This window comes from Mastigoproctus giganteus, chromosome 11, assembly GCF_048544385.1.
Source record: "Mastigoproctus giganteus isolate SK-2022 chromosome 11, ASM4854438v1, whole genome shotgun sequence".
NCBI lineage: Eukaryota > Metazoa > Arthropoda > Arachnida > Uropygi > Thelyphonidae > Mastigoproctus > Mastigoproctus giganteus.
In genome coordinates, this window is record NC_143585.1 from 172,116,888 (window position 1) to 172,142,627 (window position 25,740).

The 25,740-nt window shown below is 38.8% G+C and overlaps 1 protein-coding gene across 1 annotated transcript in view; it reads right to left on the minus strand.

Annotated features, from left to right (window-relative positions):
• The window catches only part of Grip163 (gamma-tubulin complex component 6), a 916,232-nt gene that overhangs the window by 435,914 nt on the left and 454,578 nt on the right, over positions 1–25,740 (minus strand). Inside the window, exon 18 of the mRNA XM_090384619.1 lies at positions 12,145–12,376. Coding sequence (XP_090240745.1) covers positions 12,145–12,376 — 232 coding nt within the window. The remainder of the gene's footprint in view (positions 1–12,144; positions 12,377–25,740) is intronic.

The following is a 25,740-nucleotide window of genomic DNA, read 5'->3' on the forward strand; positions in this document are numbered from 1 at the left end:
CAAGGAAGTGAAGCCAGTCGACATCGCTGGACAGTGCAGTGTGGAGTCAGTTTGGTGTGACATAAACATTGGGAGATCAAAATTGAGAGTAGGAGTGTGCTATAGGCCTAATGACTCTGAGGAGTATAATAAGAAACTGTACAGGGAAATAGAGTGGGCCAGTAAATCAGAGTGTCTTATAATGGGAGATTTTAATTTCCCAGATATTGACTGGAATTTGGGGGCTGGTTACTCACACACTAGTAGGGCTTTTGTGGATTTATTGGATGATTGTTTTCTACATCAGCATGTTCGGGAGGCAACTAGAGGGAGTAATACTCTTGATTTGATTATCAGCAGTGATTCTTCATGCATTAAGAATCAGCAGATAAATGAACCACTAGGTGGCAGTGATCACAGTGTGCTGAAGTGGGATTTACTCAAAGAGGTAACTACCATTAGGGGTAAAGGGAAGGGTTATTGCTTCCGTAAAGGCGACTACGATGGACTGAGACAGTATTTAAATTCTATACAGTGGGACCAACTGATGATGTTACCAACAGCAAATTCAAAATGGGAAGAATTCAAAGAACTTATCTTGGAAGCTACTAGGCTTTACATACCAACTAAGAAATATTGTTCAAGGTTTAGGCCAAAATGGATGTCAGATAAACTAATGAAACATATGGCAGAGAAGAAAAATGCATGGGATACATACAAATTAACACATGACACAGAAGCCTATGATAGATACAAGTTGATATGCAACCAAGTTACAAAGGAGGTTAGGCAGGCGAAGGCGGATTACGAGAAATCCTTGGCAAGGGATGCAAAGAAAAACAGCAAAGAGTTCTTTACTTATGTAAACTCTAGAAGGAAGGGGATGAATCAGATTGGTCCACTTGATATTGATGGGTCAAGTGTTGATAATCCTGCTCAGGTAGCTAACAAACTAAATGAATATTTTGCATCGACATTCACACATGAGGAGTTATTCAGCGAGGGGAATGCCAAAGGTGTACTCAACTCTAGCAGTAAGCTACAGAATCTTGAAATAACTGGGAGTAAAGTGGAGGAGAAACTGTTGAAGATAAACACAAGAAAGGCATCCGGGGTGGATGGGATCTATCCAGTTATATTAAAGGAGGCAGCAAAGGAAGTAAGCAAACCCTTAGCCATAATTATGAGAGCTTCCTTGGACTCAGGGGAGGTAACCATAGACTGGAAATGTGCAAATGTGACCCCAATTCACAAAGGAGGATCAAAGGCTGACACAAGTAATTATAGACCTGTGAGCTTAACTTCTGTTCCAGGAAAATTAATGGAGGCACTGGTTAAAGAAGCACTGCAGGATCATTTAGACAAGACTTCAGTTATAGCTCAGACACAGCATGGTTTTGTTAAGGTGAAGTCTTGCCTGACCAACTTGATTGGATACTATGATGCAGTCACAAAAGAACTGGATGCAGGGAATAACTTTGATATTATATACTTGGATCTTAGAAAGGCTTTTGATACTGTTGCACATGGAAGACTGCTACACAAATTGGAGCAGTGTGACATTGGAGGCAAATTGCTGCTATGGATAAAGGGGTGGTTGAGGGGGAGAAGACAGAGAGTGGTAATCAATGGACATTGCTCATCGTGGACTGATGTTATTAGTGGAGTCCCTCAGGGCTCAGTGTTGGGTCCATTATTGTTTTCTGTATTTATAAATGATATTGATGATGGTATATCGGGCTTAATGTCCAAGTTTGCAGACGATACAAAGGTTGGCAGGGTTGTCAAGGACACTACTGACACTATGCTGCTGCAACAGGATCTGGAAAGGTTGAGCAGATGGGCTGAGATGTGGCAAATGAAGTTTAACATTGACAAATGTAAAGTACTACACATGGGAAACAGCAACCCCAGAGCAACGTATCAACTCTGTGGTACTACACTGACAGTGGTAGAGAATGAAAGGGACTTGGCGGTGGTTGTGCAGGCAGATATGAAGTTCTCTGAGCAGTGCAGTCAGGTGCAAGAGTAGCTCATGGAGTATTGTCACTGATATACAGGAATTTTTCCGGCAGGGATAAGGAGGTGATTATTCCATTGTATAAGGCGATGGTCAGGCCACACCTAGAGTACTGTATACAGGTCTGGAGGCCTCATTTCAAGAAGGATGTAGAGCTGCTGGAACGAGTACAGAGTAGGGCAACAAGATTACTGAATGGAACAAAGGGGTGCTCTTACGAAGAAAGGCTTAAGTTTTGCAAATTACAGTGTCTGGAGACTAGGCACCAGCGAGGTGATCTGATAGAGGTGTATAAAGCCTTGAATGGTTTAAGCATGCTCAATGCTGATGGGATTCTTCCTCTAGCTCAGAAAAATCACCTGAGAGGGCATAAATTCAAATTGAGGAAAGACAGATGTAGGATAGATGTGCGGAAATTTGCCTTTAGCCAGCGGGTGGTTGGTTGGTGGAACAGACTTCCATCCCTTGTGGTGGAGGTTGATAGCCTAAATAAGTTTAAGGCTCAGCTGGACAGGTATTTTGAACGAACAGAGGGGTGAAGTGGAAGTGGGTTTTTTTTTTTTTTTTGGCTGATGCTGCATAAGCTTGCTTTCTTGCATCAAATGCCTCTACTAATGCTAATGCTAATGCATCCATTAATCTTCCTGGAACAGAAATTAAACTCACAGATCTATAATTACTTGTGTCAGCCTTTGATCCTCCTTTGTGAATTTGGGTCACATTTTCACATCTCCTATCTATGGGTACCTCCCCCTATGTCCAGGGAAGCTCTCATAATTATGGCTAAGGGTTTCTTTGCATCCTTAGCTGCCTCCTTTAATATAACTCGATAGATCCCATCCACCCCTGGTGCCTTTCTTGTGTTTATCTTCAACAATTTCTCCTCCACTTTGCTCTCAGTTATTACAAGATTATCTAGCTTACTGCCAGAGTTGAATACACCTCTGGCATTCCCCTCACTGAATTACTCCTCATGTGTGAATGTCGATGCAAAATATTCATTTAGTTTGTTAGCTACCTGAGAAGGATCATCAATAGTTGAACCATCGATATCAAGTGGACCAATCTGATTCATCCCCTTCCTTCTACATAAGTTTACATAAGTTAAGAACTCTTTGCTGTTTTTCTTTGCATCCTTTGCCAAAGATTTCTCATAATCTGCCTTCGCCTGCCTAACCTCCTTTGTAACTTGGTTACAGATCAACTTATATCTATCATAGGCTTCTGTGTCAAATGTTAATTTATATGATTCCCATGCATTTTCCTGTTCTGCCTTATGTCTCATTACTTCAGGTGACATCCATTTAGGCCTAAATTTTGAACAATATTTCTTAGTTGGTAAGTAAAGCCTAGTAGCTTCCAAGGTAAGTTCTTTGAATGCTTCCCATTTTGAATTTGCTGTTGGTAAAATCATCAGTTGGTCCCACTGTATAGAATGTAAATACTGTCTCAGACCATCGTAGTTGCCTTTACGAAAGTAAAAACACTTCCCTTTACCCCTGATGATAGTTACCTCTTTGAGTAAATCCCACTTGAGCACTCTGTGATCACTTCCACCTAGTGGTTCCCTTATCTGCAGATTCTTAATGCATGAAGAATGACTACTGATAATCAGATCAAGAGTATTACTCCCTCTAGTTGCTTCCCGAACATGCTGATGTAATCATCCAATAAATCCATCAAAGCCTTGCTAGTGCGTGAGTGACCAACCCACAAATTCCAGTCAATATCTGGGAAATTAAAATCCTCCATTATAAGATTCTCTTATTTACTGTTACCGGCCCACTCTATTTCCCTGTACAGTTTCTTATTATACTCATCAGGCCTATAACACACTCCTACTCTCAATTTTGATCTCAAAAGCTTATGTCACACCAAACTGACTCGACACTGCACTGTCCAGCGATGTCGAGTGGCTTCACTTCCTTCGATCTTATGTGTTTCTTAACTAATAGCATAACCCCTCCTCCGTTCCTATCCTATCTATCTTTTCTGTACCCATTGTTAGCTACTGAGAAGGATCATTAGCATTATTAGCATTAGCATTAGCAGAGGCATTGATGCAAGAAAGCAAGCTTATGCAGCATCAGCCAAAAAAAAAAAAAAAAAACCACTTCCACTTCACCCCTCTGTTCGTTCGAAATACCTGTCCAGCTGAGCCTTAAACTTATTTAGGCTATCAACTTCCACGACAAGGGATGGATGTCTGTTCCACCAACCAACCACTCGCTGGCTAAAGGCAAATTTCCGCACGTCTATCCTACATCTGTCTTTCCTCAATTTGAATTTATGCCCTCTCAGGTGATTATTCTGAGCGAGAGGAAGAATCCCATCAGCATTGAGCAGGCTCAAACCATTCAAGGCTTTATACACCTCTATCAGATCACCTCGCTGGTGCCTAGTCTCCAGACACTGTAATTTGCAAAACTTAAGCCTTTCTTCGTAAGAGCACCCCTCTGTTACATTCACTAATCTTGCTGCCCTTCTATGTACTCGTTCTAGCAGCTCTACATCCTTCTTGAAATGAGGCCTCCAGAACTGTATACAGTACTCTAGGTGGGGCCTGACCATTGCCTTATACAAGGGAATAATCACCTCCTTATCCCTGCTAGAAAAATTCCTATATATCATTGACAATACACCATGAGCTACTCTTGCAGCCCATCTGCACTGCTCAGAGAACTTCATATCTGCCTGCACAACCACCTCCAGGTCCCTTTCATTCTCTACCACTGTCAGTGTAGTACCACAGAGTTCATACATTGCTCTGGGGTTGCTGCTACCCATGTGTAGTACTTTACATTTGTCAATATTAAACTTCATTTGCCACCTCTCAGCCCATCTGCTCAACCTTTCCAGATCCTGTTGCAGAAGCATAGTGTCAGTAGTGTCCTTGACAACCCTGCCTACCTTTGTCTCGTCTGCAAACTTTGACATTAAGCTTGATATACCATCATCAATATCATTTATAAATACAGAAAACAATAATGGACCCAACACTGAGCCCTGAGGGACTCCACTAATAACATTAGTCCACGACGAGCAGTGTCCATTGATTACCACTTTCTGTCTTCTCCCCCTCAGCCACCCCTTTATCCACAGCAGCAATTTGCCTCCAATGTCACACAGCTCCAATTTGTGCAGCAGTCTTCCATGTGCAACAGTATCAAAAGCCTTTCTAAGATCCAAGTATATAATATCAAAATTGTTCCCTGCATTCAGTTCCTATGTGACTGCATCATAGTATCCAATCAAATTGGTCAGGCAAGACTTTCCCTTAACAAAACCATGCTGTGTCCGAGCTATAACTGAAGTCTTGTCTAAATGATCCGGCAGCGCTTCTTTAACTAGTGCCTCCATTAATTTTCCTGGAACAGAAATTAAACTCACAGGTCTATTATTACTTGTGTTAGCCTTTGATCCTCCTTTGTGAATTGGGGTCACATTTGCACATCTCCAGTCTGTGGGTACCTCCCCTGAGTCCAAGGAAGCTCTCATAATTATGGCTAAGGGTTGAACCATCAATATCAAGTGTTGAACCATCGATATCCCCAAACTCCAGTTCTGCATTCGTTATATCTGTGGGACACCACGTCTCTGTTATCCCAACAATATCCGCCTTTGATGCTTTGAGCAATACCTCAAATTCATCAAATTTATTTTTATTTATTTATTTATTATTTTTTTTTTATGTCAACCGAAAACATGAGAGGAATTAAAGCCTATAGTACTTAGTACCGTGCTTGGGTTGGAGGTTGAGAAGATGAAAGAAGTTATTTTTTGACATTGGACTTGAACTTCTGTAGACTGTCATTTTCAGGAAATATGTATGAAGGAAGGTTGTTCCAGAAAACGGCAGTTGAATGAATAAACGAGGAAGATGAAAAGTTGGTTCTGTGAGTTTGGAGTTGGACAGTAATTGGATGTTGGCTGATGGCGGCACGTGGTCGGACTGTTTTGAAAGAGAGAGCGGGAATTATAGAAGCCAATTCAGAAGAACAGTGCCCACGGAAGTATCTGTAGAAGAGCATGCAGCAGAAACAGTACATCTATGAAACAGCGAGTGGAGAGTCTTTGTTAAAGATGAATCATTAATTTGCCTAACTGCCCTCTTCTGAATGGAATCAAGCAGCCTGAGAGAGGTTTCTGGGGCACCACAGCAGATGTGGGAACAATATTCCATGGCAGGGCGGATTTTCGATTTATACAGAGTGAGCAGCTGTTTGGAAGAAAAGAAACGCCAAGAGCGAAAGAGAAAACCAAGTTTTTTAGATACAGAGGAAGCAATATTTGTAATGTGCTTGTGCCAAGAGAGATTAGAAGTCAGGGTAATATCCAAAAGAGATATATCATTTTGCCTAGAAATCGGAGTGTCACCAAAGATAAGCATAAGAGCAGAAGAAGCCTTTTTTGCAAGACATAAGACAAGACTGAGTTTTAGAAGGATTGAAATCAACTAAGTTGTCTTTGCCCCACTAGAGAATTACCTGAAGATCAGCATTTAAGGAATTGGTAGCAGATTTTCGAGAAGTTGAAGGTGATTGAGCAGGACAAGGTTTCTCAAAATGGAAATTGGAATGCAATGTGCTATCATCGGCAAAACTATGGATAGGATTTCCAGTCAATGGAAGAAGGTCATTAATATACAAGAGGAAAAGAGTGGGGGAAAGAACTGAACCTTGGGGTACACCGGCATTAGTGGGGAAGTTAGAAGACAGAGAGCCATCTACGATCGCCCTCAGTGAGTGATCAGAGAGAAAACTGGATAACCAATTACTAAAACCAGTTGGCAAACCATAACATGGAAGCTTGTTTGGAAGACCTTTATGCCAAACACAAAAGCCTTTGAGATGTCAAGAGCAACTACTTGTGTTTCACCCAACCTTTCCATTGAATTAGTCCATAAATGGGTAACATAAGCCAGAATATCACCAATGGATTGACAACACTGACGGAATCCATACTGGCTATCGTTGATCAGAAGGAAGGTGTCTAGGTAGTTTAAGAGTTGGGGGTTAATTGATTTCTCTATTACTTTAGAAAGAGTAGCAGGAATTGCAATGGGTTGATAATTGGATGGGAGGGATTTATCACCCTTTTTAGGAACTGGCTGGATATGAGCAAATTTCCAAGCAAAAGGAAAAACACCTTTGGAATAAGAAAGTGAAGAAAGGCTGCAAGGAATAGGAGTAAGTTGAGGAGCACAGGTTATGAGAACAAGTGGAGAAATACCATTGGGACATGGAGTTTTCTTAGCATCAAGATTCGTCGAAATCCTTCTGACATCCTTTTGACGGAAGACCACAGGGGGCATTGAATGGAGCGTGATAGGAATGGTGGGAATTGTTTCCCAAGATCATTAATACATGAGTTGGAAGAAAAATGGGATGCTAGCAAGTCAGCTTTATCCTTGGCTGAAGTGACAACAGAACCATCTGGTTTGGACAGAGGTTGGAGCAGAGATGGGCAAAAGTTGCGGCCAATAGCTTTGGCAAGAGACCAGAATGTTCGGCTGCCATTAGGGCAAGAAACAAGTTTTCTATTCTTAGCCTGTTCAAACTCTAGTTTTGATTGATTAATATCTGCTTTACAATTGTTGCGAGCTTTGGTGTACGCAGAAAATGAAACTGGAGAATTAGAAACAAGCCAATTATGATATGCAACATTCTTCTCTTGAACAGCCTTACCACATTTATTGGAAAACCAAGGTTTAGATAAAGGACGAGATTTTAAAGTGGAGTGTGGGATAAAGGATTCCATTCCTGCAAGAATAATTTCACTGACACGATCTGAGCAAACGTTGACATCAGAAGTTTTGAAACAGTAATCCGACCAAGGAAAAGAAGAAGAGAAGTCTCACAGGTCATCCCATTTTGCATTGTTGTAATGCCAAACAACAAGAGGTTCGGAATAGCCATGAGATGAAGGTTCCATTGGAGAAGAGACAATTACCAAGTTGTGATCTGAAGTGCCTAAAGGACCTCTCACTTGGACCGCGTACTTAGAATGGTTGTTTGTGAGAAAAAGATCAAGCGCATTGGCTGTATGATTAGGATTGTCCGGTATTCTTGTAGGTAAATGAACAATCTGTGCAAGGTCATTAGTAATTGCAAAAGCCTCAGCATCTCGACCAGCTGTGTCAGTGTGACTAGAAAACGGAAGCCAGCTGGAGTTGTGAACATTAAAATCACCAAGGAAAATTACCTCACTGTGAGGAAAGTTGGATTGGAGTCAAAGTCAAGTTGCAAAGAGAGGAAGTCAAAGAGCTCCAAGTGAATAGTGGAGTTGGGAGAACGGTAGAGACAACAGATGAATTTGACACAATGAGGTAGAGAGATTTTAAGCCAGAGAAGATCAAAGAGAGGAGATTCCAAATTGCCAAGTCTTTGACAGGGAATATCAGAACAGACATATGCACAAGTACCACCTTTGGGGCGAAAGGAATCATACAGCGAATAATTTGGGCAACTGAGATGAGGAGTAGTTGAATCAACCGATAACTGAGATTCTCTCAGAAAAAGTACATGGGGTTTGGCAGACTGCAAGTGGAAATTGATATCATTGAGATTAGATTTGAGACCATGTATATTTGTGAAATGAATTAGGAAGTGCTTGGGAGGTTTAGATCATTTCGCAGATAAGCTTGCTCTATTAGTTTCACAAATCATTGTGTATTCAATAGTAACAAAAAGTGGGTGGGACATGCTGTATGAAGTAATGAAATTTTTGGATATGGTGTACACATGGCAAGAATATACCCACATCCTTGACATAACATGGCCTCGACAATGCTCCCCCGCATACACACTACTCGGACTCCCTCCAGTCACTATCTGGGAGAGTAGAGGTAGGAAGATTATACACTACCTGATCCGGAAGCCTCCTAGAGAGTTACAATGGGTTCAGTCCGGTGTACTAACTAGCGACCGGCCTGCGAACACCGTTTTAGAGCTGTACCCTCGAAATGTTAGGAATATTGGATCTCGCCACGATGTTCATCATGACCTCAAAAGTCATCAATCATACAGCATGATGGAAGAGATAGGGAAGGGTTGACTGGAACTTATCTCTAGAGACTAAACATGGGTTCATTTACCATATTCCTAGCATTGGTGTACACGCAAGTATACATGCACCTGTTCCTATTCTTAGCTACCCTCACAAAACCCATGTGTTTACTTGTACTGCAATGACTCCCAGCAGTCTCTGAAATATCCTGCATCTTGTTTTCCAGGCTTCTGCTCATTCCAATAGAAGCAGTGCAAGAATCACTTTCACCTCTGCCAGTGGCTACTGTTAATCTATTATTCCTAGTATCCCCCCCCAAGCTAGCAGTTTTCCGACTCACCTAACACTGCCTCGATAGCATCAGCAAATATTCTTGCACCCTTTCTATTTAAGTGTATCCCATCCCTGTAGAAGCAGTCCTGTTAACAAGTACGGACCAGTCTGAAAAAAATTCTACCCCTTGAGCCTTGCACAATCTTTCAACGGCCGAATTGATCAACAAGGCTCTCATCATATACTCCCTCCTATCGTGTCTGGGCAGAATTGCAGACACTTTTAAATTCAACCCTAATTCACAGCTTTTTTTCAACAGTGACCTGTACTTTTTAAGTAATTCTGCTGGTCTCCTACTTTTAATATCATTAGTGCCATCGTGTATTAATGATATCTTTTGTGCCCTTAAAAGATGATATCCACTCTACAACCTCATCAACCTTTGCCCCTGGCAGGCATACTCTGGTCCTGTGCCATCTATCCTTTTTACAAAGCATGTTCCCCGTTTCCCTGACAATAGAGTCACCAACAACTACTAGTTTCTGTGGGACCATTGGATTCTGCCTTGGGGGGTTGCCGCTGTGTTGCGTGATGACCAAGTGCAAGCTGTGGCGTTGATGTGGGCAGCTGAGAGCTTGATGGGCCCCTCAATTTAGTTCCTTCAAGGGCATCCACCCCGTCCTTCAAGCTCTCATATAGGCTCATAACAACTTTTTCACATGATGTTTTTTTTTTTTTTTTTTTTATATTACAAAATTTTTAGAATAACGCCAGTAAAAATGTTTTTAATGTCAAAATAAGTGACTGGATATGAACAAGCTGTGTTATCACCAAGGAGAACACTATATCCAGACATCAGCTCAGAGGGGATAACAAAATAATAGTTTTTCTGTGTCCTTTGCATCCAGGCATTGTTATAACTTCACACCAGTGGTGCTTGTAGTAATTAGATCTGCTACTGCACACCCAGTAATTACAAGGTGATGAGGTGATGAAAACTCAATGGTGGTTTCGAGATGGTCGTTAAAGAATATAGATGGAGCCTTCTCAAGTATTTTGTATTTGGGAAACTCATTTATACAAAGACATAGCCATATTCATAGTAATAGAGGCATGTGATGCAAGAAAGTAAGAGTATGAGCTTATGTAGCATCAGCCAAAATATATATACATAATAATAAAAATAAATTTAAAAAAAAATTAAAATAATAAAAAAATTCACACAACCATTCCCTCTAAAAGTTTGTCCAGTTCCTCCTTGAATTTATTTAAGCAATCAACTTCCACAACGATAGATGGAAGTTTGTTTCAGCATTTAACCACCTGCTGGCTAAAGGTAAATTTCAGCACATCTATTCTACAACTGTCTTTCCTCAATTTGAATTTATGGCCCCTTAGGATTGTAATCTGAGCAACTGGAAGAATCCCATCAGAATCCAAACCATTCAAGGCCTTATACACCGCAATCAGATCACCCTGCAGGTGCCTAGTCTCCAGCCACTGCAATTTGCAGAACTTAAGCCTATCTTGGTAAGAGGATCCCTTCATTCCCTTCACCAATTTTCTTACCCTTCTCTGTACACGCTCAAATAAATCTACATCCTTCCTAAAATGAGGCCTCCAGACCTTTAGCAGTACTTAAGGCATGGCCCGAACATTGCCAAATACAAAGGGATAATCACCTCCTTTTCCCCGCTAGCAAAATTTCTGTATCTCATTGACAAAACCCCATGACCTGCTCTTGAAGCCTGTGTGCATTTCTCAGAAAATTTTATATCTGACTGCACAATTATGCCCAGATCTTTTTCATTTTCTACCACCCTAAGTGTAGCACCACACAGTCGGAACGTTCCTCTGGGGTTACTTCTACCCATATGCAGTACTTTGCATTTGTCAATGTTAAACTTTAACATGACCAAGTTTAATTGCCACTTCTCAGCCCATCTGCCCAAATCTTCTAGATCCTGTTGCAGTAGCACACTGTCATTAACAACCCTGCCAACCTTTGTATCATCTACAAACTTCAACAATAAGCCTGATATACCTTCATTAATATCATTGATAAATATACAAAACAACAATGGGCCCAATGCTGAACCCTCTGGGACTCCACTAATAACATTAGTCCATGAAGAACAGCATCCATTGATTACCACCCTCTGTCTTCTCCCACTCAACCACCATTTTATCCATTGTAGAAACTTACCCTTAATTATCATTCTGCTCCAATTTGTACAGTAGTCTTCCCTTTGCAACAGTGTCAAAAACTATCCTGAAATCCAAGTATATGATATAAAAATTATTTTTTGCATCCCATTCCTTTGTAACCACATCCATTTTATATAATTGAGAGAAAATAGAATATATATTTTTTTATCAATAATTATAATAGCATCTTCTGCTTGCTTCATTATTTATGTACAACACAATTTCGTATTCAGGCTTTATTAACATAACATAGCACAACATCCTAGACTATATTCGATCAAAATATGTGTTGCAATTTATAACGATTATTTTAATTGCCATGATTAATTAACAAAATTATATATGATTAATTTTAACATTGTATAATTAGTTCAAAAACAGGATCTTTACATGAAAATTTGGATACAACAGAATTCCCAAAAATTATTTGGGGGCAGCAGGAAATTATGATTAAAAACAGAATGGTTCCAAGAATATTGGAGTGTCTGCTCACATGGTTCTGCATCTAGTAAAAACAAAGACTTAGCAATCTAGGTTTAATTAAGTAATGAAGATATTAAAGAAGCAAAAAAAAAACAAAAAAAAAAAAAAAAAAGATTATAAAACAATAATATTTATAAAAAGACAGTAAGGAATTTCATGAATATGGTACTTACTTTGTATTTTTGCTAAATTTTCATTTCTATCCATGACAGCTTCAATGTTTAATGCATTCTGATTTTCCAAGTCTTGTGCTCTTTTATGCTCTATTAATTTTTTATGCTGAGCTGCCAATTCGGTCATGGTTTTCATGTAAATTTTACTTTCTTCTTTAATGGATGTTACTACTTCATCTGAAAAACTTAACTGTAGAGGAGGAAGTTTCCGTTTGCCACAACACAAATAATGCTAAAAAACATGAGCAATTGTATGGATGAATATGTCATTTTTATGAACTTTTACATCTTAGCTACAATAAGCAAATCTCATAAACATAACAAAATATCAATTACAAATACATTTTCAACAATAAAAACATTATATTAAACATGTTATAACAGAAATATATCATATTTATGTAACATAGTTGCAGCAGGCAAAAGCAGATTTGTATTTCAGGCATACTATTAATTACAGCTCAAGGGCTTGCATTTACTGTATGATTAATACTAAATGAACAGCAAAGCATCTATAATGGTAACTCACCACTATATTTGTATACATTTGCATATGAGAAACAATTTAAATAAAAGGGATAAAATCTGGTAATTTATTAAGAAGATATCACTCATTAGTTTTAGTAATGGCCACATGGTGCAAGGAAGCCTATGGCTTAAAATAAAACAATAATAATAAGAAGAAATTAAAAAAAAAAAAATAATAATAATAATAATAATAAGAAGAAGAAGAAGAAGGGAAAAAAAAAATAATAATAATAACCTGTACACCCCGCACCCACCTGATGTATATGGATGACATCAAGCTCTATGCGGGAACAGAGACGCACCTTCAGCAACTACTCCAGATCACTAAAGAATTCAGCAATGATATTAGGATGGAATTTGGTCTAAACAAATGTAAGACCCACGGATTACACCAGGGAAAATTAGTCAACCGAAACTACCAGCTGCAAAGTGGTAAAGAGATCGAAGCTATGGCAGAGGGAGAGACCTACAAATACTTGGGTATGATGCAAGCTCAGCAGTTACAGCACAAGGAAATTAAGGCCTGCATGACCAAAAAATACCATCAGAGACTCAGAAGGCAGCTGAATGGAGGGAACACAGTTAAACACCTATGCAGTCTCAGTGGGTCATACTCCTTAGGGGGTCATAGATTGGACTAATACCGAGCTGGAGGATATCAAGAGAAAGACAAGGACAATGAGGACAAAGAGCTGCCAGGATCATCTGAAATCAGCAGTGGAGAGACTGACAATTGCCCTGAAAGAAAGAGGAAGGGGGTCTGATAGATCCCATTGAGTAACAGAAGATAATGTTACTCAATGAAGGATTAACCTGAAGGATTACTTCCAGAAGCACACAGCAGCACTCCACCAGGCCATAAGAAAGATAGACAAGCGGTATACCCTACTCAACGTAAGCTAGGAGTTCACCCTCATCCAGGAGGTTCAAACAAAGCTAGTAAGATGGGCAGACACTCCATGGCAGACACTATAATGATCTCCATCAAGATCACATAGATAAAATTGCTTCTAATGCATGGCTCACAAGTGCGATGCTCTTCCCCAAGACTGAAATATTCATGCTCACCATCCAAGACCAGGTAATCAACACCAGGAACTATAGAAAATACATTGTAAAGGAGCCCGGAATGTCACCTGGCCTCAGAAACGATCCAACACATCACCACGGGATGCAAGGTGATCAACCAGACTGAGTACACTCATAGACATGACCAGGTAGCCAGGATAAACCCCGGGGGCTCACATTTGGTGAATATGGGCTTGGCACACTCAGGTTCCCGAGCTGGATATCATCATTCTTCTCTTTCTTGGTGATTCCCTTCTACTTTTGTCTCTCTCTCTCTCTCTCTCTCTCTCTCTCTCTCTCAGGGTAACTTGGGAATTTTTTTTTTTGGCTGGTGCAGCATAAGCCTCAGGCTTCCTTGCACCATATAGCTAATATTAAATAATAAAAATAATAATAATAATACATCAGAAGCTAGCAAGGAAATACCAGTTGGTCGAAGAAAGTGTACCATACTACAAGTACAAACCCCGGGCAGTACTGGAGACCCCAACCCACAAGCTATACTGGCACTGCGCCATAATAACGGATAGGACAATCCCGCACAACTGACCGGACATAACCCTTGTGGACAAGAAGGAAAAGATTACCTATCTGATTGACATAGTGGTACCCAACACTGGCAACATGCAGAAAACCCATGGGGAAAAAAAATCAGGAAGTATGCGAACCTAAGACAGGAGATCAAAGAGATGTGGTATATGCAACAAGTAACAACCAACCTGATCATCGTGTCAACCACAGGTATGGTGCCAAAGACCCTACATAACAGCCTAGTAGCAATAGGTCTCCCAGTGAACACCTACAAGGAACTCCAAAAAGTCGCAATCCTGAACACCTGTAGGATAGTCAGAGAGTTCCTCAGCGAACAGTAACACCAGACATAACAACAACCACCCCGTGTACTTGGTAGTAATACCCACCATGAGGTAGAACCCCCAGTCAGGGAGAAATAATATAAGAGTAATAATAATAATAATAATAAGAAGAAGAAGAAGAAGAAAATTTAAAATATAATAATAATCAATAAGAGAAAAGGAAATAGACAAACTACGCATTTCCCTCCTCCCATACGTAATTACCCAGCTGACTTTTGAATTTCACCAAACTTTCAGGCTCTACCACTCATGTAGGTAACTTATTCCAGTAATTTATAACTCGCTGGCTAAAATAAAAATTCTGCAATCCAGTATAAACATCTCCTCCTGTAATTTGAAATTATGGCCCCTGGTTCTAGAATCATTTATAATCATGAAAATTTCGTCCTCATTCTGGAAATGCATTTCTGATGAGATCGTTAGTTAAAATATAGAAGGAAGATGTATGTCAAAATAAAAATAAAAATTGAGAATAAGCCACAAAAAATAATAATGGCAAGTGGATATTATAACATTAAAACACAAACTGGATTCTAATCCAAAATTGTTGGAATTAAACAAATGTTATGAAAAATTCCAAATACAGTGGAACCCGTATAAGAAGTTTTATAAGGGACTGAAGGTTTAGAACTTCTTAGAACAAAAAATGATCTAAGGGTAAAAAGTATTAACTACACAAATAAAAATGAAAATATACATATACATAAGTTAAAGATCATTTTTAAGTACTATTTCAAAATTTATAAATATTTTACTGTACCGATGGGAAACATTTTTAAACTGAGGATTTCTAATTGCTTAACAATCTGTTCATTAAACTCATTACCAAGTTGGAAGAATGAGCTCCTTTAGAGTTTCAACACACCTTAAAAGGTCACAATTACAATAAGACAGAGCAACAATCCACTAGGTAATTCTGAACTGTTCACAACCATCAGAACTTAACGCTTAGCTTTGTCTATGCATCCAATTATGGATATCGATGAAAACAATTGTAATATGTCACTTGCATTATATCAAAATGTTTCTACTAAAAATGTTTTAGCACTGAAAGCGTCAGACTACAAAAATTCACTAATCAAACAAGTCAGTACCAAGCATAATTTTAGTTTGTAGTAATTGCCAATGGCATTGTTTCTGTTATATCTCATATTGTAAATGCCTTCACAATGAGTTGCACTGATATTGAACTACCTCAAATAAGCAACACTTCAACAATAGATTCTTGAATACAACACTTTACCAATGGATTTTCGGCAGATACCACCACCCCACCAGCTGAGTTGTATCCGGCGAGAATAAGTAACATTAGTCTTCTCCATTGGCGAAGTGTTGCTTATTGGGGGTAGTGCATTATCAGGGCAACTCATTGTGAAGGCATTCAGAATATGAGATATAACAGAAACAATGCCATTTCACCTACTTCGGTGGTTTGCTTTGAACTAAAATGATGCTTGGCACTCTAACTTGTTCGATTACCAAATGTTTAAATTGTTTAATATTTTTTAATGTTAAAAACAAATAATTTCTATATTTAAAAACGTATTAAGTGGAAAAACATCATTATAATAACACACTGTGTATTCTTTATCACAAAATGTTTATGCGAGAAAAGTTTTAACGGGGAAAATAATACAGTACAACATACAGAGTTGAAATTGGGACTTAAGAAACTAAGTCTAATAAAGGTGAAAACGTATTATGTGGGAATTTCTTATCCGGGTTCTACTGTATTAGCGAATTTTCACTTTCAAATGTAGGCATTATTAGGGCTAGCATAATACATAGTCTGTAATCATCTGGCAGTTTCATTAAAATTCTGTTGATATTCAATTGTAGTTTGTGGACTGTGAGAAAGAAATGTGATGGTAACTCAGTGCCACTAATGTTACAGAAACTGTCTGTAACTATGATCTGACTTAATGCCACAATTACAGGTTATATAATGTTAGTGGCAACAAGTTATCATTGCATGTCTTGTTCACAGCCCACAAACTACAATTGAATATCAACAAATTTTAATAAAACTGCTAGATGATTACAAACTGCAAATTAAGGAAACCATAGCAATATCCAAAATTGAAATTGAAGATTAGAATATACTCAATGTTATAACTCACTGAACTCTCTAAACATTTGGAATCCTTCTTGTGCATACTCTAGAATAGTAACTGATGAAGGAAGAAATCTTAAAAAGTGAAGTCCATTTACTGCCATTAGTATTCTAATTGTGTGCTACCCTGTTGTGTATGTTTTATTATTATTATATATATATTTTTTTTTTAAATTTTTTATGCATATTTTCCTTCAAACATTTCCTTTTCCTCCCTTTTGTTCTCTGGAACAACCTGCCTTCACATGCATTTCCCAAAAACTACAATCTACAGAATTTCAAGACTAAAGTTGACAAATATGTTTTGTCTTCTCGGCCTTCAACCCATGCACTACTTGTTCAAATAACTTAAAAATGAATTATCAAATCAGTTGTGTTTTTAGAGCATTATCAACTTTTATACCTTCTTTTGTTTTAATTCTTTCTCACATGCTCAAGTCTAACTTCAACGAGGTATCTTGAAGGTATCTTGTTAGAGAACATGGGTGTGGAAAAGTTGGATTGGCCAGCCCAGAGTCCTGATCTGTGGACCCTATCAAGCATCTCTGGGATGTATTGGATCATCGGGTACGTGCACGTCAAGGTCGACCAAAGAACAAGGCTGAAGAATGAATGGAGGAACATATCACCTGACATTTATAAAAAGCTGGTTGAGAGTATGCCGCAAAGATTGAAGGCCATTATAAAAGCAAAAGGCTTCAGCACAAAATATTAAATGACACAATACAAGTTCTTTTTTTTTTGTCTAAAGGCAGGTGTCTGAATATAAATGGTAGGGCAGTGTATTTTTGAATTGTTTTGGTACTCACAAGGAAAACGATGAACATTTTTTTAAATACCTCTGGATTTTGTATTTTCTAATAACTAATGGGAACCACTCTGTCACAACTTCGTAGGAAATTGGAAAATACACTTTGATTATGTTGTTGAAGTGCTCTTCTCTCCATGGTATTGCATGCAGCTTTTATTGAAGTACACCTAATTCTGTTTTTGCACAAACTTTTTTTACACGAATTTGATTTAACACAAATTCAAAATAAATATTTCATTCACTTTTTACGCGAGTCATTTTGATTTAACACGATTTCTATGAATTTTTTTTTGCCTGATTTCTAAGAAAAATTTTTTTTATTTGTGGCATATTAGTATTATTTCTATATTACATGCACCAATAGATTGGATAACAGCTAGTGTATGCATTTTGAAATGTGTGCTTTTGCTTACCAATGTGTACGTCTAGGTATCTATGAATCATCAACGTTTTTATTGAATTTGGTGCACATCTACGGTATTTGTGCATTGTATCTTCGAAAGACATGTAACAGTAAGCTCTATTTCAAAGTGAAAGAATCTTTAGTGAAATTTGTGCACATATAAATTTATTAATTTTGCAGATAGTCAATAAATTGTAAGTTTACAAATTTTTCATACTTTTTTTATTAATTATAACTGAGATATTTTTTGGTAGCCCTTATATAATGTCGAATAATTCGCCTATTACCAAAATGAAAAGGAAAGCGATTTCTTTGGAACATAAAATTCAAATTTTAGATCGTCTTGCAACTGGACAAGGGGCTATGTCTGTAGGAAAGCATTTTGGTGTACATGAAGCTACCGTAAGAACTATTAAGTAAAATGAAGCTGTAATTAGGAAGTCGGTATGTTCTGGAACAAAAGTAAGTGTTAATTCATCATCATATACAAGCGATATTGTCAAGGAAAAAATGGAAAAGGCCCTTGTAATATGGATAGAAGATCAGTCACAAAAAAGAGTACCAGTAGATAGAAATGCCATCAAGCAAACAGCACTAAGAATTTACAGACAGATTAAAGAAAAGGTGCCAAGCACTTCATCTCAGTTAAACAGGAGGTATGAATTTTCTGCGAGTACAGGTTGGATGACAGGGTTTCCTAAAAGGAATGTTCTTCATAATATAAAAATTAAAGGTGAAACTGCATCTGCAGATGAATCGGCTGCTAAAGTATTCCCGCAGGAACTTGCAAAAATTATTGAAGATGGAAGATACACTCCTGATCAAGTGTGGAATGAAGATGAAACTGATTTCTTCTGGAAACGAATGCCAAACAGAATGTATGTAGCCAAATCGCAGAAAACTGCTGGTGGTTTTAATGTAGCTAAGGATCGTGTGACCTTATTATTTTCCTCCAACGCTTCAGGAGATCGTATGTTGAACCACTGCTGGTAAATCGAGCCCTAAACCCACGTTCAATGAAAGGTGTAGATATCAATAAACTGCCTGTTCACTGGAGGGCAAACAGAAGGCCTGGGTGACCACTACTGTTTTTACAGAATGGTTCAACAAATGTTTCGTAGGCGCCTCCGTAGCCAGGTGGGAAGGAGCAGCAGTGCGTAGCACACCCTTCTTGATTAGACCGGGGTTCGAGCCCGTCACCACCAAATACGGAACATGCGGAAAGGTCAGGGAATGACCACCGCACCGGAGCAATATGGCCTTAGTTGCTAATGCTCCTAAAAAACCAAATAACAACAACAAATAACAACAAATGTTTCGTCCCAGAAGTCAGACGTTATATGAATTTGAAAGGTCTCAAATTTAAAGTTCTTCTGATTCTTGACAATGCACCCGGCCATCCTGTCTTGGAAAACCCAAACGTACAAATTTTATTTCAGCCACCTAATACTACATCTTTGATACAACCGCTAGACCAAGGTATAATTGCGACAATTAAAACATACTACGTAAAACGAACGTTCCAACATGTTTTGGACAAACTGAATGATGAAACACTAACAGTCATTGATGTGTGGAAGAAATTCTCAATTATGGAGTGTATCAATCAAGTTGGATTAGCATTAATTGAATTAAAACCAGCAACTTTAAATGCATGTTGGAAAGCGGTTTGGCCACAATGTGTAAAAATCAAAGATCCCATCATCCCTAATACGACAGAATTTCCAACATCATTACAAAGGCACACAAAATTGGTGGAGAAGGATTCGATGATCTATCATTTGAAGACATTGATGAATTGTTAACTGACAAAGCCCTAAGCGAAGATGAAATATTAGAGGTTGTCCTTGGGACGCCTTATCCCACAGAACGTAGTGATAATGAAGAAAATGATGCTGTTCTAAATGTAGATTTAATAAAAGAAGGTCTGGAACTGGCCAGAAAATTAGGTAATCATTTTGTCAAACATGACCCTAATGAGGAATGCGCTGGGAAGTTTCAAAGTGAACTGAAGTAACTGACAGCTTCTTACAGAGAATTATATAATGGCCTAACCAAAACACGAACACAACGATTAATAACTGAATTCGTTCGTAAAACCGGTGAAACATCAGCACCAGAGGAGACTCGTGCTGATTTTGCTCAAGAGATCACAGAAAGAATTTCATTAATAGAGGAAGAAGACGATATCCACTACATTTCTAGTAATATTCCAGTGGTACACAAATTTATGCACCGTTTATTATCAGAAAGTGAAAGTTAATAAAATCTTGTTATGTGTAAAACAGATTTTTTTTGTTCATGAAGAATTTTTTTCGTTTCATATGCATACAAATTTACTTTAATACATTTTCATTACATATTATTACATGTGTATTTTGTTGAAATAAAATAATAAGCTTAAAACGAATACTTTTATGTGTTTTTTTTTTAAATTATTTTTAGTGATTTTTTAGATCCGGAACCAATCTTCGTTTCTTCCATAAATACAATGTCTTTTTTTTTACACGAATTTTTTTTACATGTATTTTTCAGGAACGAATCTATCGTGTAAAAACAGAATTAGGTGTATAACTTTCCTATCCACACACATTTCTATAAAGTGTAAAGTGTGTTTAGGATCAAGCGGCACCAGGGGTTTCCCCCATCTCTGCATAGTTTACATTGTGGGTGAACCAGCTGACTGGAAAAGCCAGAGATTTAAAAGTGTATGGACTTTGTATATGTGTAAATGCCTTGTACCGTTCTTCGTCTGGTCATTTAGCCGCCAGACCCCTACTGAGGCCCGATGTTGTCCCACTTTCGCCCCGGGGAGGCAGAACAAGTACTCACTAGTATATAGTTCACTCTGGAAGGTCCTGCCACCTAATTTCCTGAGATTTCAGTGGCTAGGACCTAAAAAAAAAAAAAAAAATAAATAAATAAATAAAAATATCACATACGTGTCGCGGGAAGTGCTAAAAGTCCAAAATGTTTGGCAAAATTAATTTAGATTGGTGATTTTAGATTGTCTGGGGCATGTTCACATTGCTGTCAGATAGAGTGGGGTGAAGGCTGAAGACAGGGGGGGGGGGGGGGCATGGGCATTTACAGTGGGGCATGGGCATGCCCCACTGTAAACTGGAGTTGCCTTCCTTTCAGCTCCACATTTCTGTAGAGGACACTGCAGTGTTCTTGAAATTTATTAGCATTAGCATTAGTAGAGGCATTTGATGCAACAAAGCAAGCTTATGCAGCATCAGCCAAAAAATAAATAAATAAATAAATAAAAAATACCCACTTCCACTTCACCCCTCTGCTCGTTCGAAATACCTGTCCAGCTGAGCCTTAAACATATTTAGGCTATCAACTTCCACGACAAGGAATGGAAGTCTGTTCCACCAACCAACCACCCAATCGCTGGCTAAAGGCAAATTTCCTCACATCTATCCTACATCTATCTTTCCCCAATTTGAATGCCCTCTCAGGTGATTATTCTGAGCAAAAGGAAGAATCCCATCAGCATTGAGCATGCTCAAACCATTTAAGGCTTTATACACCTCTATCAGATCACCTCACCGGTGCCTAGTCCCCAGACACTGTAATTTGCAAAACTTAAGCCTTTCTTCGTAAGAGCACCCGGTGTTCCATTCACTAATCTTGTTGCCCTTCTCTCTACTCATTCCAGCATCTTTACATCCTTCTTGAAATGAGGCCTCCAGACATGTATACAGTACTCTAGGTGTGGCCTGACCATTACCTTATACAAGGGAATAATCACCTCCTTATCCCTGCTAGAAAAATTCCTATATATCATCGACAATACACCATGAGCTACTCTTGCAGCCCGTCTGCACTGCAGAGAAAACTTCATATCTGCCGGCACAACCACCCCAGGTCCCTTTCATTCTCTACCACTGTCAGTGTAGTACCACAGAATTGATACGTTGCTCTGGGGTTGCTGTTTCCCATATGTAGAACTTTACATTTGTCAATGTTAAACTTCATTTGCCACCTCTCAGCCCACCTGTTCAACCTTTCCAGATCCTGTTGCAGTAGCATAGTGTCAGTAGTGTCCTTGACAACCCTGCCAACCTTCGTATCGTCTGCAAACTTGGACATTAAGCTTGATATATGATCATCAATATCATTTATAAATACAGAAAACAATAAAGGACCCAATACTGAACCCTGAGGGACTCCATTAATAACATTAGTCCACGATGAGCAGTGTCCATTGATTACCACTCTCTGTCTTCTCCCTCTCAACCACCCCTTTATCCACAGCAGCAATTTGCCTCCAATGCCACACTGCTCCAATTTGTGCAGCAGTCTTCCATGTGCAACAGCATCAAAAGCCTTTCTAAGATGCAAGTATATAATATCAAAGTTATTCCCTGCATCCAGTTCTTTTGTGACCGCATCATAGTATCCAATCAAATTGGTCAGGCAAGACTTCCCCTTTACAAAACCATGCTGTGTCTGAGCTATAAATGAAGTCTTGTCTAGATGATCCTGCAGTGCTTCTTTAACCAGTGCCTCCATTAATTTTCAGGGAACAGAAGTTAATCTAACAGGTCTATAATTACTTGTGTCGCCCTTTGATCCTCCTGTGTGAATTGGGGTCACATTTGCACATCTCCAGTCCATGGGTACTTCCCCTGAGTCCAAGGAAGCTCTCATAATTATGGCTAAGGGTTTGCTTACTTCCTTTGCTGCCTCCTTTAATATAACTGGATAGATCCCATCCACCCCAGGTGCCTTTCTTGTATTTATCTTCAACACTTTCTCCTCCACTTTACTCTCAGTTATTCCAAGATTCTCCAGCTTACTACCAGAGTTGAATACACCTCTGGTATTCCCCTCGGTGAATAACTCCTCACGTATGAATGTCGATGCAAAATATTCATTTAGTTTGTTAGCTACCTGAGCAGGATCATCAACAGTTGACCCACTGATATCAAGTGGACCAATCTGATTCATCCTCTTCCTTCTAGAGTTTACATAAGTAAAGAACTCTTTGCTGTTTTTCTTTGCATCCCTTGCCAAAGATTTCTCGTAATCTGCTTTCGCCTGCCTAACCTCCTTTGTAACTTGGTTACAGATCAACTTGTATCTATCATAGGCTTCTGTGTCACGTGTTAATTTGAATGTATCCCATGCATTTTTCTTCTCTGCTATATGTCTCATTAGTTCATCTGACATCCACTTAGGCCTAAACCTTGAACAATATTTCTTAGTTGGTATGTAAAGCCTAGTGGCTTCCAAGATAAGTTCTTTGAATGCTTCCCATTTTGAATTTGCTGTTGGTAACATCATCAGTTGGTCTAACTGTATAGAATTTAAATACTCTCTCAGTCCATCGTAGTTCCCTTTACCCCTAATGGTAGTTACCTCTTTGAGTAAATCCCACTTCAGCACACTGTGATCACTGCCACCTAGTGGTTCATTTACCTGCAGATTCTTAATGCATGAAGAATCACTACTGATAATCAAATCAAGAGTATTACTCCCTCTAGTTGCCTCCCGAACATGCTGATGTAGAAAACAATCATCCAATAAATCCACAAAAGCCTTGCTAGTGTGTGAGTGACCAGCTCCCAAATTCCAGTCAATATCTGGGAAATTAAAATCCCCCATTATAAGACTCTCTGATTTACTGGACCATTCTATTTCCCTGTACAGTTTCTTATTATACTCATCAGAGTCATTAGGCCTATAGCACACTCCTACTCTCAATTTTGAGCTGCCAATGCTTATGTCACACCAAACTGACTTGACACTGCACTGTCCAGCAATGTCGACTGGCTTCGCTTCCTTGGATTTTATGTATTTCTTAACTAATAGCATAACCCCTCCTCCCTTCCTATCCTGTCTATGCTTTCTGTAGACATTGTACTCCCCAAATTCCAGTTCTGTATTCCTTATATCTGTGTGATACCACGTCTCTGAAATCCCCACAATATCTGCCGTTGATGTTTTGAGCAATACCTCAAATTCATCAAATTTATTTACTAAACTCCTAGCATTGGTGTACACGCAAGTATACATGCACCTGTTCTTTTTCTTGGCTACCCTAACACAACCCATGTGTTTATTTGTACCCCAATGATTCCCAGCAGTCTCTAAAATATCCTGCATCTTATTTTCCAGGCTGCAGCTCATTCCAATAGAAGCAGTGCAAGAATCACTTTCACCTCTGCCAGTGGCTACTGTTCATCTATTAGTCCTTGTATCCCCCCCAATCTAGCAGTTTTGCGATCACCTACCTCGATAGCATCAGCAAACATTCTTGCACCCTTTCTATTTAAGTGTATCCCATCCCTGTAGAAGCAGTCTCTCCTGTTAACAAGTAAAGACCAGGCTGAAAAAAATTCTACCCCTTGAGCCTTGCACAATCTTTCCAGGGCCGAATTGATCGACAGGGCTCTCATCATATACTCCCTCCTATCGTGTCTGGGCAGAATTGCAGATACTTTCAAATTCAACCCTAATTCACGGCTTTTTTTCAACAGTGACCTGTACTTGTTAAGTAATTCCACAGGTCTCCTACTCTTAATATCATTAATGCCAACGTGTACAACTATATCACCTTTTGTGCCCTTGAAAGATGATATCCGCTCTACAACGTCAACCTTTGCCCCTGGCAGATATACCCTGGTCCTGTTCCACCTATCCTTTTTACAAAGCATGTTTCCCGTTTCCCTAACAATAGAGTCACCAACAACTACTAGTTCCTTTGGGACCAGTGCATTCTGCCTTGGGGGCTGCCGTTGTGTTGTGTGATGACCAAGTGCAAGCTCGGGCATTGGTGTGGGCAGCTGAGAGCTTGATGAGTCCCTCACTTTTAATCCTTGGAGGGTATCCACCCTGTCCTCAAGCTCTCATATAGGCCCATAACAACACTGAGTTGTTTCCTGATTTCCTTACACTCCTTGCATCGCGCACACACACAAGACATTCCCCAATAGCAGTATCATGTCCCGTACCCGACTGCTCCACAAACATCAAGCAAGTAGTACATTTAATAGGCTGTGATTCAGAGGGCAAATATCCTCATCAGTTCTTCCCTGAGCCACAGCACTCCCATTAGCCTGAGCCTTTTTCTTTACTGCTCTGGTCTGAGTCATGATTTCGATTTAATTTCAATAAATTTTCAATTTCAGTACAAAATTAAAACCCTAAACTTATATCCCAACACAGTTATAATGCTATATTTATGTTTCAGTATCGAGTGTTATCTACGAAATCCCTTTATATAACTTCCATATCAAGTTAAGTATTAATTATTTATTTTTTACTAATTATTTATGTTACGTAACCCAAGTCGTTATATGTATAGTTAAAAGTACAATTTAATTGGCAATGAAGTTCAACAAGATTAATTATCTGATTAATTGACAATATTATGTACTATACTATACTATATTAAGCTTATGCTATCTATTTCGAGATATTTTGTATCTATGAACCCAACCTGTACTGTTTTTTAAATTCCTCAAAGCCAAATAAACATGCCAAAAAAAATCAAAAAGTTTCCATATAACATTTGCCATTAAGCAGGATTTTTTGGTCAGAACTCTATAAACTAATCATAAACAGCTTTGCCTAATTCTTCAGTGACAATGGTAAGAATTTTTTTTCTTTGTGATCCAGTGGCACCAAAATTTACATTTTTCCTAATTTTTTCTCTCTCCTCGAGAAATGAAGACAGTTTTGATGAATTGTACAGTACTTTTTTGCAACATTGTGCCTTTTCTCATTCCTCTGTCTATTTCTTCAAGTATTTTTCTAGGGGAAAACTTCTGTTTCTTTTTTA